The sequence below is a fragment of the Aplysia californica genome, unplaced genomic scaffold (genome assembly GCF_000002075.1).
Source record: "Aplysia californica isolate F4 #8 unplaced genomic scaffold, AplCal3.0 scaffold00431, whole genome shotgun sequence".
Classification (NCBI taxonomy): Eukaryota; Metazoa; Mollusca; class Gastropoda; order Aplysiida; family Aplysiidae; genus Aplysia; species Aplysia californica.
The window spans coordinates 540,871-556,547 of record NW_004797701.1 but is presented as its reverse complement, the minus strand read 5'-3'; the positions used below and the strand labels follow the sequence as shown (position 1 = coordinate 556,547).

At 41.3% G+C, this 15,677-nt stretch overlaps 1 protein-coding gene across 2 annotated transcripts; it reads right to left on the bottom strand.

Moving 5' to 3' along the window:
• Positions 1 to 3,582: 3,582 nt before the first annotated feature.
• Positions 3,583 to 15,570, bottom strand: LOC101861304. 2 transcript variants are annotated; one of them, XM_005104685.3, is made up of 3 exons: positions 15,172 to 15,570; positions 7,237 to 7,641; positions 3,583 to 5,629 (listed from the first exon to the last, which is right to left on the bottom strand). In XM_005104685.3, exons 2-3 carry the CDS (start codon positions 7,467 to 7,469, stop codon positions 4,411 to 4,413), a joined length of 1,452 nt encoding a protein of 483 aa, XP_005104742.1. In that variant the 5' UTR covers positions 7,470 to 7,641; positions 15,172 to 15,570; the 3' UTR covers positions 3,583 to 4,410. The 2 variants fall into 2 exon arrangements, with proteins under 2 accessions (XP_005104742.1, XP_005104741.1); XM_005104684.3 differs by having other exon boundaries at positions 7,237 to 7,617.
• Positions 15,571 to 15,677: the final 107 nt, after the last annotated feature.

The following is a 15,677-nucleotide window of genomic DNA, read 5'->3' as shown; positions in this document are numbered from 1 at the left end:
ACTGTGCGAACGACCGAAGTTCAAGTCCCACAAAAAGCCCTCTGTACCCTTGGATTGCTTCTGGTAGTTTTCAATGCACTCCATCAATCTTGCTTGATCCTATGTGTGATAGAAGTTTTAATCGGAATTCCTGTGCCTTAAATGAATTTCATTGTTAAAATGAGCGCCAAAGTTGGTTTTTTGTTGCTCTCTCGTATTTACTGAAGGCCTACATGCAGAGTTACAGACGTAGACACATATTGAGTATACTTACGTATTTCATCTATGGATGCAGTGCATAATTTCAGTTTGGTTTCACGTAAGTACATAGACAAGAGGTCTCAAACTCAAATTACCTGGGTTAGCTCATGGTACACTATTAGTGAGCCTGGGCCGTATCAGGAATTCCACCAACAAAGGTTTAAAGTATATCTTTTATTACACACATCTGAATCAATCTTCTCAATTTTTTTATTAACAGCAGTTTTGAATTTGAACGGTTCTTCAGAATATTGGGTTTTCTTACCTTGAGACCTCGCAGCTCTTACTTAATTCAGTTACATTTAGATTTAAGTAGGAATCAAGGGAGAGCCTCTATATGGCTTGAAGATGTTCAGCAAAAAGTTTGGATCTACAATTTGACCTGACGTTAAGGTAAATGGTAGAGAGAAACTTTCCACTCAGATATGTTCTTCTAAATAATCACATGGTCCGCTTGTACATCCAGGAAAGCTTAAAGAAGGTGGGAGGCAATTTTTTTTTTTTATTGACCAAGCGTGGCCAGGATTATCTCTAATATGTATGAGGCAGCGTGGAGAAATCAGGCGCTTGTCAAAATAATGTAATCAACAAACAATGCAAATTTGCAGTTTTCAATCCAAGGACACTTACGCTTTGGAAGTTACCAAACTTTGGCGGCCATTTTCTTGCTAAGTTTATCTCTTAAAACAGGCGATCCCCACCTCTTTCAATCGTAAACATCTAGAGTTTTATTCATGAAAGATGGGTATTTATTTCATTAAAAGCAAGGAGAATAAACACGCTTTCAGATGATACCAATATATCCACATGACCAAAAATTGTCGAGCGCCTGATTCCACCATTTTTATGGGTTGTAAAAGCAAAGAAAGCGGGACACAGATATGTGGCGAATAGTTATGTAACAAAACTGTTCTTTGCAATCACAGCATCAATTGGCGATACATTTTTATTGTTCACATATTGTACTGTTTATTAGCAACAAAATATAGACATATGTACAAACATACATGAGTATAAAAAACACTTTTAAAGAACATTTTTACTCCTTTTTGATAAAAAAAAAGGTTCTCACTGAGTTGTCCCGGTATAATATTATCAGCAAAGTTAGTTTCTGTAAGCCCCCCCCCCCCCCAAACCACTCCTCTCCCCTCCACCCACCAGCTCAAACCTCGCCAAAATAGAGTTAAATACACCACCAAAAAAATCACCTCTTTCACCACCTCCCCCCACCCCTCTTATTTTTTCATCAAAGAGAAAACAATAACAACGAAAGCAAAGCCTCCCTGAAAAAAAACAACTTCCCCCAAATACAGAAAAAACCAAATAAAAATAGTAGGCACTATGGTAAAATGAAAACAATACAAGATTCATCAACCACAAACAGGATAACTAAATAAAAGAGACTAAGCATAATTTCTAAACAGCGACTAATTAGATCAGGTCTTATTTCCCTGAACAAGATAAAAACTTGTCAAATGACAAGCAACATTTTCTACACGAAAACAACAACAGCAACAACAACAACAACAACAACAACAACAACAACAACAACAACAACAACAAAATAAGATATAGGACATTATTACTTTGAAAATTATATTCTTTTATATGACATTTCGATTTCTTTAAAATTGTTTACCAGTGGTGCCCTTAAGCCACCCACTACATTTCTTTTCATCTCCGTCAAGAGATTTTCTTTCTAATGTGAAGCCTACCAGTTACAAACAATACAATATCATTGGGGTGTCCAATCCTCGTACTAGGCACATGACTGTTGTCTGCTCTCTCGCCAGCATAGGATACTTGACATAGTTCAACAAATTCATCAATTAGAACCCCCCCCCCCCCCCTGTAATAATCTGGGCTTACCTTTATTACCCGGCCATAAACAGCAAAAGATCTTGTCAGTAAGTTAGTGTTTTAGCGCCTATAAATGGCCGCTAGCACGGCATGCTTCCTGGGAAATTAGATTGTTTCAGAATGCTCTCAGGTCTGCTGGGGTAATAGTATAGATTGTGAAGTGCATAGAGATTGCTGTTGAGCGGGTATTTGCGCTATACAAATGCTATCTATTATCTATTATTATTATTATCAGTAGGGTCGGTGTCATACAATTAATAGTTTCAATATCTGGTCTCTCTTTCTCTACGCAAGGAGATTGGGAAAGGGCCTAGAGGCCCCCCCTCCCTCTCCCAATGGACAGTCAGGGGCAGAGGAGGGGGGCCTTGCACAGGAGACAAAATCTAGAAAAGCACTTGTGAATAAATTAGTTCAACACTTACAAATATATTTAATCACTGTTATTCATATTCTTTTAGTGGTCTACCTTAGTGCTGAAATATCATTGTGACAACTCGACCACATTCTTGAAGTCAATGATTGTCTAACATGAATAAGATTATTAACATGGCACTCGAAAAAGGGACACGCGACCAAATACATAAATGAATAAACAAATAAAAATGAACCGAAACAGCATCTCCAACAGAAGAAATAGACACGCCTGTGTCGGTCGCTGAAGTGCAGGACACTGTTTTTGAGCAGGTGTCATCCTGCTTTGCCTAAATTAATGACACACACCCGTAGACCACCTATCTATTATGCGTGTTGCATACTTTGCTTGGCAATATGTCGAGGATGAACCGTCTGTCTACCTGGCAACCGCCCCGCCCCCTGTCTACCCTTTTCTAAACAAAGCGCTAAATACTACGACATAAGCACGCGAATTGTTTCTAATGCTAGAATGTTTCGAAGACTCCATCTGACGGCTATACATCTTAGCCAACTAAACATTTTGAACTAACAAATTTTGCAGACTTTATATATGAATGCAAGATTCATATTAAAATACATTATGAATAAAGACAGATACATACGTCCATGATTTAATACCAACATTTCATCTATAGAGTTCTCAACGTTTTAAAAAAAATGTACTGCAGTCGAACCTGCTGTTTAGGGCAACTGTTCAAGACAATTACCAGTACAAAGGCATTTCCCACTCCCCCGCTTGCTTTTCATTTTCTTCTATGTACTATTGGCACTGTCCAAGACGTCTTCCTGTCAAAGACTAGATCTAATACCGCGTGCCCACTGCAGATGGGATCGGGTCGGGTCGGGTAGGGTTGGGTCGGGCCGATCGCCCAACTCGTCGCCTGAAAATGAACGCGTTTGTTTGTGTCACGATAGCCGCTTTGCACCCTCCACCTGGCTAGCAAACCGACCCAACACGACCCTATCCCGCAATGGGCACCCCGTATAAGACAAGACAGTCACTTATTTCAACTACAAAGAGTCGACGTCTTTGACAATTTTGACAGTATTTACATAATTATTATATAGTTTTTCTTGTTTTAACGCTATGATATTCTTTATTTCATACATTTGCCTCTCCCCACCCTCCCTAAAATGTCTAGAAGTTAACGAGACACTTGAGAAATAAAATAAAAGACAAAAGTCAAAAGCAATCTCCTCACAGCTACGTATAAAATAGATGGTGTTACACGAAGATAGAAGTTAAGAACTGTCTGCATAAACAATAATAATATACTGCTTTAAGCCACTATTTGGAAAATATAATATGCTCGATTGTTTTCAAAGCACCGTAGCTGTGTTTCGGCATAATTTCTTACCAAACTAACCGTTTTTGGATAGTTATGAGTTATGAGAAGTTTATAGAAGTCCGTTTGAAGGCGAATCAAGACAAGTTCTATATTTATTTAAGTTATGATGTTCGACAAACATAGCTGGGAACCGTTTCGGTACAATAGATCTTGTGGTAACGGCGACTTGTGCTGAGGCCACAGTTGTGTCACGGAAGAAGACAAGTTGTGTATAGGACATGTCTTAATTCTGAGTACACGATGTGAAACCCAGGCCAATTCATTATATCTAAAAGCAGACTGGAATTAACAGCATATATCATTTATTATTTCTACTCAGTTTGGTGTTTATTTTAGCCGAATAGCTTAAAAGGAAGCCCAGTTATAAGTACGTTTGTCGTGCTGGGCTGAAAACTTGGAAAACAAAACTGGCTGTGTGCAGTGGTGGAATAGTATCAGGTGGTATTGGTTATCGTTTTTTAATCGTTATTTTTAAAATTTTTATTGTGGCACAGCTCGATCTTATAAACAATACGTCTTTATAACAGTGGCGCGGACAGGAAGGTAGTTAGGGCGTTTTTTTGTCTGAGTATTTACTGCCCCCCTCTCCATCTATACCAACTGCTCCATACATCTCATACTCCACACAGTTGGGGTTCTCAAAGGCAAAGCTAGACGGCTCTGCCTTCCCCGACTTCCCCACAGAACTCTCTTCCATTTCCGACACAACCTCCGAGACAGTGGCGTAGCCGTCAGCATCAGAGTTGTCGTCAAAGTTGGAGACGGAGGGCGTGTCCAGGCCCATATTGAAGTACACCGGGTGTTCCATCTCGCGCTCGTCGCCCGAATTTCTCTTCCGCCGACCCAACACTAATATGATGATGAGAACGATAACGAGGATGATAGCGATGATAGCCAGCGTGATGCCGGCAATGGCACCCGGGTGGAGCTCGTCTGAGCTGCTTGTGACGGGAAGTGTGTTTGGTTCTTCGTCCATTCCGTCCTGAGATTCTGTACTGGTTTCCCCAGCCCCTGCCGGCGTGGTCGTGTACTGCTGGTTGTCTGTGAAGGTCGCAATAGTTGCAGGGACCTGCGCGAAGTCAGAGCAACCAGAAGATGTAGGTTGATAAAAAGACTTCGCTGTGCCACACAGAAGCTGTATCCCTGAAGCCGGATGAGGGGTGGTGACTCTAATAAACACGTTTCCGATATGCTCTCCGGTAACGTTCATTCTGAGATTGACAGCGTTTGAATGTGACGTAAAGATCACTTGGTCGTGAATGGACTCATCGGGATCTCGGCAAGTATACTGTTCTTTAACGCTACTGTTGTGAGCGTCGGTAAAGAAAAGCTCTTCAACACACGATCCGTTCTCGCTCTTCAGCCACACATCCAACGCCGTAAACGTCATCTCCGCTCCGCACTCCGATACCACAATACAGCTGCATTCAGAGTCGCTCAGCTTATCGTTGGATATCACATGATTACTGTCCAAAAATATTTCGCCGCCTGAGCTGAACACAGAAACATCTGAACAAAAGTTTCTGAATTTTGTTGTGTCGACACATTCATACTCCACAAACGAGAATGATGTCAGAGAGGGGTAGATCGTCTGGTTACATGATCCTTTCTCTGAGTTCAGCCTGCGGCCGGAGGGAGTACATGTGGAGGCAGACGAGCAGAATCTCGAGAACTTGAGCAGCTCATAGTCGTCTGTGAAGAGGCAGTCCACCTCTGAGTCGTCACGTACACAGCAGTGTTCATATGGCGCCGTCCGGCTGCAGCCACTGTGACAGACAGAGCAACCCGATATAGTTTATGTGAGTAAAGAGAAACACACCGACAAAGTAACGTTCATGTAGTGAACGGGAAAAGGCAAAAACTGATAGACAGAGACAAGAAAAGAAAGCAACAAAATAAATAGGACTTACTTGTGACACTTTCAAGTAACTACTAAATCAATTCAATGCTTGTAGGCGTTTAAATTCGATAGCCACGTAGAAGGGGTAAGTTGAACTTCTCCCTAATGAGGATTTAAACTGTGGCCATTCGTACCATAGACCACTATTGTCCTAAATGAACTGATGGCGGTCCCGAAAGCATAATATGAAATATACCCCCCAAAATATTATTAAAGAATACTTTGGTTAGCGCCTAAACGTATGAAACTTATCCTGGGTTGGACCTCAAAAAGCTAAGTTAAAGCCCACCTCCTAAATGATCAAAATTGTGAGAATGGAGCCATAAAAACAACCTACTTTAAGAAAAAATAATTTCTTCTCTTCTTAAGATACTGACATAGTCATGTACCCCTACAAAATGTGTACCATAGGGCTAAAAACTTAATCCTGACATACCCCATTACAATACAAAGCAACAAAGCTGCCTCACAGTTCGCTGAAAAACGTGATCGAAGTCCACCTCGCATACACCTTTGTATTGATGGGGGGTTGTTTTTGGTTGTTTGGTTTTGCTTTGGGTTGTTGGTTTGTTTTGTTGTTTGTTTGTTTGTTTGTTGTTGTTTTGTTTTGTGTTTGTTTTTGTTTTGTTTTTGTTTATTTTTGTTCTGTGTTGTTGTTGTTGGTTGTTGTTTTTGTTTTTGGGGGGGGGGGCAAAAACATTTACGAGTATTACAGACACACTTACATTGTCCGTAATCGATTTAATTTAGATCATTCAGGGGACGAGCTGCTTCGACTCTCTCTGGCAGTGCAAACCCAGAGTAAAAGGGATGTAGCACCCCAGAAAAGAGACGAAACATTATTTAAAAATCCACGCTCTGGGAATCGAACTAACGTATTTATCATGCAAAGGAAAAGGAATTGACTAATTACACCTCAGACGTCGATACTGCAGCCTCAGGTAATAACCCAAAATGCACGTCTCTTCAAAAAATGGGCTCACGGGTGGCTCTCTTTGTAGGAAGCGGAATCTAAGACGCTCAGGTTCGAATCCCTAAAATACCATCATTCTTGACCATGGGGTTGTTTGAGGAGTTTTAGCAGTCAGCACTTAGCACAGTCCATGGGAATCGGAAGCTAAAAGGGAGATGCTGCCTCTTCGTCACGTAAACCCTTTAGAGAACGTCTCAGAAAGTGACCCGAAGAGAAAAAAAACAGCCCTTAGAGCACTGTTTGTTAACTTTTTTGAATAATTTTGTCAGATTTTTACCACCTTACTTTAAGAGACTATCAATTCCATACTGCCACCGCATTGAATAATACCTGTCATTACCCGTATGATCTTCACCGCCCACCATAATTACCAAATCGCCCTCTAGAGGTCAATATCGTCCAGGTTGACGGACACCTCCTTAAAGGAGAATACCATAGATGTCTGATTTTTTTTAAAAAGTAGAAAACCACACCAGAACACCCGCCAACCACCTACGTACCTGGTGAGGGGTGGAGTGCCGTAAAAGATCCTGTTGATGAGGATAATCCCAGAGTCCTCCTCGCCGCCAGTACGGCTGCACTTGATCTGGTGCCGAGTCTGCCTCTGTCCACGCGTGCACGCCAGGCTGGAGTTGCGTAGTGCGCAATCACACGCTGTGTACCACGTCATGGAAATCACGGCCAAAAATAGCACAACGGTCCTTGCGGCTGGCACAGAACATTGGCCCGTCATTGTTCAAAACAGTGTGCAACTGTTCTTTTGTTTATATTTTCAAATTGTTTCCGTGATAGTAGTTTCCCTTTGTTGTTCACAGAATTCACGGGTGGCCGGATTCAACAAAAGTTCGTTATTCGATTTGTTCCATTTCAGTTCCTCTCGCCTAAACAGAGCGTTTGAGTATTCACTTTCAGTTACGAAAAGCAAATCGATGGGTACAACAAAAGCAAATCGATGGGTACAACAACTTTCATAACTTTTTAGGAAGAAAACCAAGACTGATAGGCAGAATTAACAGGGGAATTTAAAAGGTAAGCCACAAGCCAAATCACGTAGCTGCGCCATTGTAATATGAGGGGGCTGTGAGCAGAGAAAGGCGAATGCATATTATTGCATGCTCCGCCCTTTACAACTACCATAAACACTCGAAAACACCTTGAGACATTCTTGGCTTCACGACACTCTTATGCCTTAGGAGAGTGAGTGAGCACAAAACTTAATTTGAATAAATTGTTGTACGAGTGCGACACTTGCACCCAGAGTTTTGATAATAAAATCTGCTGAATTTTGCACACTGAATTTAATTTTCTTTTTTCAAACGTAAAATTATAATGAAAGAAAAAGTTAAAAATAAGTTCTTCTTTCTGGGTCAGGTTTCAGAAACAATCACCTCATTGCACTAATCCCATCTCAAAATTAATTACATCTCAGCATATTAATCAGGCTTTCTCAAAAGGTCAAGGGCACCGCTGAAAAGAATCATAAGCAAACACACGATTCCCCCGTTTTCTTTGGGGTTTTCTTCTTTACATTTTTACAAGTTCATTATCCCATCAAATTTGTTCAATACCAGATGCAAATGACCACACATCGTTCAGCTTTGGTCAAACACTGGGCTCTTCTAAACCACGATTTAATCGCTCACGGGGACAAATCCACACAAAGAACTTGTGTAACGAACATTTTAATGGGCGTGTTTAAAGCAAGAAAATTATAACGAGAAATATTGTTGTTTTTGTCTTAAATAGACTCGGCATTCTCTTATTAATAATGGCATAATGGGAAACTGCAATCTCAGGCAAAACAGCGTTATTGAAAGGATATCGTGAGCGCTGATGCGATGCATGTGATAGCGAACTTGGTCTTGTATATTAATTACGTTGTCGTCGTAAGCTAATGAGGCTTGCATTCCAAAGAGAAAATTAAGAGAATATTAATTGTGTCGCGACACGGTGGAATCAGGTAATCGTCAATGTTTGGGCTAATGGAGGTATTGGCATGACCGTAAAGCATGTTCATTTGGCTTGCTTTTCATGATATAAATACTCATCTATCTTGAATAGAAGTTTAAATATTTGTCATTCGAGGAGGTGGATGTCGTCTGGTGTCAGAGTTTAAAATAGCAAGAAAATATCCGCCAAATTTTGGTGCGTTCCAAAAGCTCGAGTGTCCTTGCAAAACTGCAAAATTACAATTTAAAAAAAATTGGGTGCCTTTCGGGAAAAACCACAGAGAAATAATATATTTTAAAGTAGACATGAAAGGTGTCGAGCCAAAAGGAACATCGATAAAAATCGTACAATGAGGGGAAAATGTCGGTTACTCCAATATCATTTCTTTGACGAGCACATGGTTTCGTCACGATGCCACATATTAAAATGTCGTTCTAGCATTTCCTGATGAACCATGCGGAAATGTGTACATTAAATTAAAGTGCAGATATCATCCTATATCTGCCCGTATCGCCAGCGTGTAATTTGTTGAAGGCTGTGAAGCATAATTATGGCATGTCAATTCTGCAAATATAATTAATTACACGTCATGTTTCCTTACACTCGTTTCATTTACCAAAGGTCAAATCAAAAGACCCGATCAGCTGTACTCATTAATATAAATATTGTCCTGGTTAGACAGACAGGAGTGGGACTAGCGATAAAGAATGTGTGAGGTTTTTTTTGTTGTTTCAATTTGGTAAGTGTTTTACGGCGCTCGCAACTGCATAAGGTCATATGAGCACGCGAGGCACAATAAATTAGGTTTTCAGTTGGTAGAAAATTTTGAATTTTGCCCGGGTGGCGGCCGAAGCTACTATTATCGATTTTAGACCACCAAGGGATCTTTAACGTGCGCAACTTGCACACGGGACCTACGAGATTTTTGGCCCTTGTCCGAGAAGGCTAGGAGTAGATCTTTCCTACCAGAAGATCAGGGATGTTGCTGAAAGACAACTGTAAAAAGGAGCCAAGGAGTAGCAGTAGAAAGGCTGCAGAAAGAATCAGGAGCCCAAAGGAGGGGGTAAATGAGGTGACGGGGCCGGGGGGAAAAAGTGGAGACGAAAGAACACTGCTGGAGAGCAGGAAAGGAGGTGAAAGGGGGACAATTTTAGAGAAGAAAATGTTTCCGTCACTACCCGGAGTCCGACCCGGGACCTTTGAATGAGAGGCGAACGCCTTAACCTCTTGGCCACGAGAGCCCCCCCCCCCCCCCCCCCTTTTGTAAGTTTGACTACCAGCTCTGTCGCGAAGGGTGAAGTGCCATTGGGAAAGATACTACATGTATTCATTTTCATGTACACAGTTTCTCTCAGTTTACAAATTTGCGTATTGTTATCGGCAGAGACAGATTATCATGTCAATGGCAAAGGTATGTCCCTAACAGGCTTCGACTGTGCATGTCCCCAGCAAACTTACACAGGTACAGATAGCCGGAAAACATGTTACATTAAAATGACAATTTTTAACTCCCCACTTGCCTCTCCAATATGCATCCCCTTTACGTAACTGTTAGAGTTAAAACCTGAAGATGAAGCATGCTTTAAAAAGCCCAGCCCTCTAGCTGTCGGTGCTTGTTCACCTTGTCACGAAACGACTTGTCAAGAAACTTGCATTTAGGACCATTCCATTAAAAGTAAAACTACAGTGATATGAACAACACGCAGATCATGCCATGCTAAATAAAAACAGCATCTAAACAGTGATAGGGCATTTCTTTATTTTTATTAATTTCTTTAAAGGCAACTTTTGTCTGACGGAAACATTTATTTTATTTTTAGAAATAAATCCCCGGATTTTTAACTGTTCAGAATTTTATTAGCAGGCTACCACCTCCGAGTTTAGTATGTAACTGCACTTTCCCTTTTATATAGAATGGCCCCTTATCGTGTTTCTAAGCTAGGGTGACACGTCTGTGTGTAAAAGCGACCAGGTCATGCGCTTGATGCTCAGTGATCCGTGTCGAGGCAAGACATGGCAAACAGATACTTGGCACAACGGTCGAATATCGTTCGCATGAGTAAAGGGAATAATTTCGACCATTTAGTACTAAGGAAAAGAAAGACTGATAGTACTAGGGAAAAGAAAGACTGACAGACCTAAACGTTTAATAGTGGGGCCGCTTAGCAAACCTATTGTGCACTTTGTGATACAAGCACCAAATTTGGCACAAATGTACATTGACATATTGAAATCATTTTCAGATATTGGGCCACTCGGATTTCTCTCTTAATGGCCGCATTTTCATTGCGTATTTTTTACTAAAGGGTCGCCATATTGGATTTCAAAATGGCCGTCATTTGAAATCTACATTTGTGATTATCTCTGGGTCTAATGCTGCTATTGACTTCATTTTGGTGTCTAAATGTATGTTTTTTGGGTCAAGCAAGCCAATGGTAACAATCTACATTGCGTATTTGTACTAATGGGTTGCCATATTGGATTTCAAAATGGCTACTTTACATTGCATGACTGTTTCTAGATCTACATTCGTCGTTATCTTGTCGCCGTCACATGTTCGGAGAAGCCAAGCCCTTCACAGTGTGCCCTGGAGGATGCCAAGAAGAATCTGTTGCAACCGTTGCTGCTTGCCTTAGTCAGCATGATCCTAGAGAGACCCAGCATCAAGGACCAGATGGCAGACACTAACCCTGCAGCAATTACCGCAGCCCTGATACTGAAGTTCAACTGCGTAAAACACAGGCGAAGACGTGGCATCACATCATCCACATGTGTCAGGCACAGTGTTGCACAAGATACCCCACTTCCAACATACATTGGGATAACGTTGCATGCTCATACACGCAAGAAGGAATTGATCGACAGACTGTCACACCTTGGCCTGAGCATCTCTTATGATAGAGTGCTCCAGATCTCAGCAGAGTAAATGTCAGGAACAGTTCGCCTCTGTCAAAAATGACCATGAACTCGTTGCACGCCTGTACATTGGCTGGCAGATGAGGAGTGGAAACCTTGAGGAGTTCTTTCGTCACAAGAACCAGGCATGTCCTCCTGCACTGTCTGCTGGTGGAAACCGCTTCACTTGTACTAAGAATGATCTCATCACAGGCTTTGACGAAATCTTCTACGCCAAGACAGAAACTCCTGTCACTAGTTGGATAGTTCTTGATGGAGTAGCCATCGCCCAGATTGGCTGCATTAAATTAAAGACATTTGAGAAGTAATCTCCTCAGATCTTCATTCCATATGGCAAGAAGATTGCGGGGGCAGTCTGGACGGTACTGCCAGAACTCACTGAGGCGCTGCTGCTGGTGTCCTCTGCACCACGTGGCATACCAAATGATGCAATGTCCATCATCAAAAGGTTCGTGATCCTGTTGGATGATCGAACCAGCAAATGCACGGACAATGACCCGGCCAGGAGGAAACTCTTCGCAAGGAAGAACGATGCGCAGCTGATCCCTCCAACGTAGGCAGCTTTAGAGGAACATTTCAAGAGGGGAGTGTATCGAGGTGGACATGTGTGGGCTCAGATACTTTTGCCAGCACTAGAGCTCCCTCCACAAAACAACTAGGGTTGGTCAATGACTGGAGGACAGTACACACCATACTGGACCAGGCTACCAGCTGCATCTGCATTGGGCTGGTTTCTTGTAAGTGCCCTTTATGGTGTGTGAGGCTCTGCAAATGCAAGAAAACTGCCCTATGTGTGTGTGAAGGGGACTGCACAGGGCGATGAGTTCACAACATACATGCACTTCTGGCAGTGCCGAACTTGTTAACATCACACTGTGTATGTACATGCATCTTCAGTACCGATATCTACCTAGCCTCAGATACCAGACCAGTGAAGAATGTCAGTATACACCTAGCCTCAGAAACTAGACCATGAAGCATGTCAGAATTGTACCTACGACATTTACAGACTTAAGACTTTTACACCCATTTAACATGCTTTCAAAATTGAGTCGATAGTGCCGTAAAAAACACGCTCAATCAAACAATGAACATGCATTCATATAATCATTCTTTTCAAAGTATCGTGTTCAATCTATTATTTTCCTTGATCATTTTATAAAACAGAGTGTGAAAGATAACATTCCGTTGAAATTGGTGTCATTGGATTGTGCATTGAATTGGGCATTGGAATAGATTTGTGTATTATAATTTTAGATTTGTGTCTCTGATTTAGATTTGTACATTAGAATTGTGCATTACATTGTGCGTTGGATTGTGAAATTGGTATCATAGGATGGATTCCTCGCCCCCTCAAAACATACATTTAGACACCAAAATGAAGTCAATAGCAGCATTTGACCCAGAGATACTCGCAAATGTAGATTTCAAATGGCGGCCATTTTGAAATCCAATATGGCGGCCATAACGAGAGAGATCTGAGTGGCCCAATATCTAAAAATGTTTGCAATATATTAATGTACATCTCTGCCAAATTTGGTGCTTGTATCACAAAATGCACAATCCTTTTAAATTTTTGGGCTAAACTGCCCCACTATAAGGAAAAATGGCGTAGTAGGATCTTCCAATGGCTTCCCCTTATCACCTGCGTCAAATGTCCAAAAGAAATTGTCTCCCTGATGTCAAAAAAATTGTCTCCCTGCTTTTCGAATCGTTTGCCCAGAATGTTGTTGAGTCGGGATACAGTTGTTATGAATACAGAGCAAGCTGATGAGTGCAGATAATAATTAAATATGCCCTATGTAAATGCATTTATTATTATTATTATTATCATTATTACTATTATCATTATCATTATCATTATTTTTATCATCATCATTATTATTATCATTATTATTTTGTTGAATATTTCTGACTTCTAAATCACCCGCCTGACAGTACAGGGAATCGGCCACTAACGTTCTACGCGGGGCAACACAAGATGTCAACAGGACAATTTCAGAGCTAATGATGCTCGTCAGAACATCTAAGACTCGTGAAACTTGTGCTGATCGCGCGGTTTCATCAAAACGCTTTGCAATTATATAATATCATTTTGTCGATAATGTTTTCAATTTTCGCCCTGAGCTGTTTTATTATTCGAAAGCGTTGCAGCGAGCGCAATTTTATCACATGGAATTTCAACGCTTTAAAGTTGTATAGTGCCGAGACAGACATTATGAGATAAAGCGAAATAATGTGTTCGTTGTTGGATTTTCTCTGCTTTACACATTACAAAATGACAAACTACAAACAGCTTCAAAGCATCTAGAATAATGGCAAGAATTTCGCTCTTACAGCGCCAAAGGCAGGTGTCTCGACCTCAAATTACCAGGGAGCTGCTGGAGGTAGAGTCTGGGTGGGCCTGAGCGGCGACAAATACCCCCACACATGTGTGTGTAGGTGTGTGTGTGTTTGTTGTGTGTGTGTGTGTGTGTGTGCGTGTGTGTGTGTGTGTCTGTCAGTGTGTGTGTGTCTGTCTGTGTGTGTCTGTGTGAGTGTGTGTGAAAGAAATAGATTAGATAGATAGATAGATAGATAGATAGATAGATAGACAGATAGATAGAGTGAGAGAGAGAGAAAGAGAGAGAGAAAGAGAGAGAGAGAGAGAGAGAGAGAGAGAGAGAGAGAGAGAGAGAGAGAGAAGGAGAGGGAGGTAGAGAAGCGTGCCGCGAGTTTGAGACCTCTTTACTTCATGCCTCTCTCAGGACTAATTGTTAGGCTACTACATTTGTGTGCATGATCATTTTTAACTCTCTTGTTAAAAGGGGAAAATGCACTCCCTTCACGTTGACAAGTAAGAAAGAAACCGTGCGAGAAGCACTCTCCTACCACCCGACGTCTCACTTGTAACAAATAAGAAGGAAACAGAGTGAGTGAAGTTGAAAAGGGCGTTTACATTAAGCCAGCGCCTTTTGGTGCTCAGAAATACAACACAATATCTTGCTGCTTTTTTCTTCATTGTATTTTTTTAATGTATCCACCAAGCATCACAAAGTGCAGATAGCAGGTAGAAGTATCAGATATCTTCAGCAGAATCTAGAACAGTACCTGACAACTATTTTATACCTAATGCTCAATTTTGCCGCGGTTAAGAGACTCACATTTTCGTACCACTATCTTAGCCTTAGAGAATGTATTTCCAAACGGGGCATTAAACATTTACAATACCTTTCACTACCAAGATGAAGCCCACCGTCTCCCAAAGCTACTAGAATCTAGATTCTAATCGTCCTCTGTTTATTTTTCAATGGTTTTTTTTCTTCTTTTTTCATTTAGAAAAAAGGGTTGGGGGGGGGCATATTGGGAATCACTTATCTAAAGCATCTAAAGCATAACGTTTCCTTAGCCTACTTGTCTATCCAACGAGCATCACCAACATGACACGGCTTGACACATTTCTATGTATTGCGTGCACAAACTATGTCTCAGGATAATATTCACAACACATTCACAGGGAGCGGAAGATCTCAAGAATGTCACTGGCAAATAATCTCAACTGAACTATATTCCATTATTCATGATATTACATTTATTGGGATTTCCAACGAAAAAGCTTTCTGTCGCACAAGCCAGAAATACGGAAGAAAGCCCCAGAGCGTATGTTGCCAACATTAGACTTGTCTCTAAACAGGACACCATGCCACACCGCAAGGGAACAATAATATTATTATTCTGAAGAGGGGTAATATACAAAACGAGGCTGCAGAATTTCGTTTCACACATTCGTGCACACACACACACAGCAGGAATTGCCCCACAAAACAGGTTTGGAAAGAGTCTAGTCTTTTCTTAGGCGTGTGTTTGGTGTTATTAAAAAAGAAGACTTTACTGTGAAATCGAGCCATAGAGTGTCTGTTGTGGATGGCGGAGGGGTTGGTTTGCTCCTGCAATATTTTCGTGATGGTTCAGTGACCCTGTCTTCTCACAGAGACCATGGCTTGGTTTGGGGGACTGGGATTTGGGGGGGGAGGGAGGGAGAAAGAGAGAGAGAGAGAGAGAGAGAGAGAGAGAGAGAGAGAGTTTGCACACTATA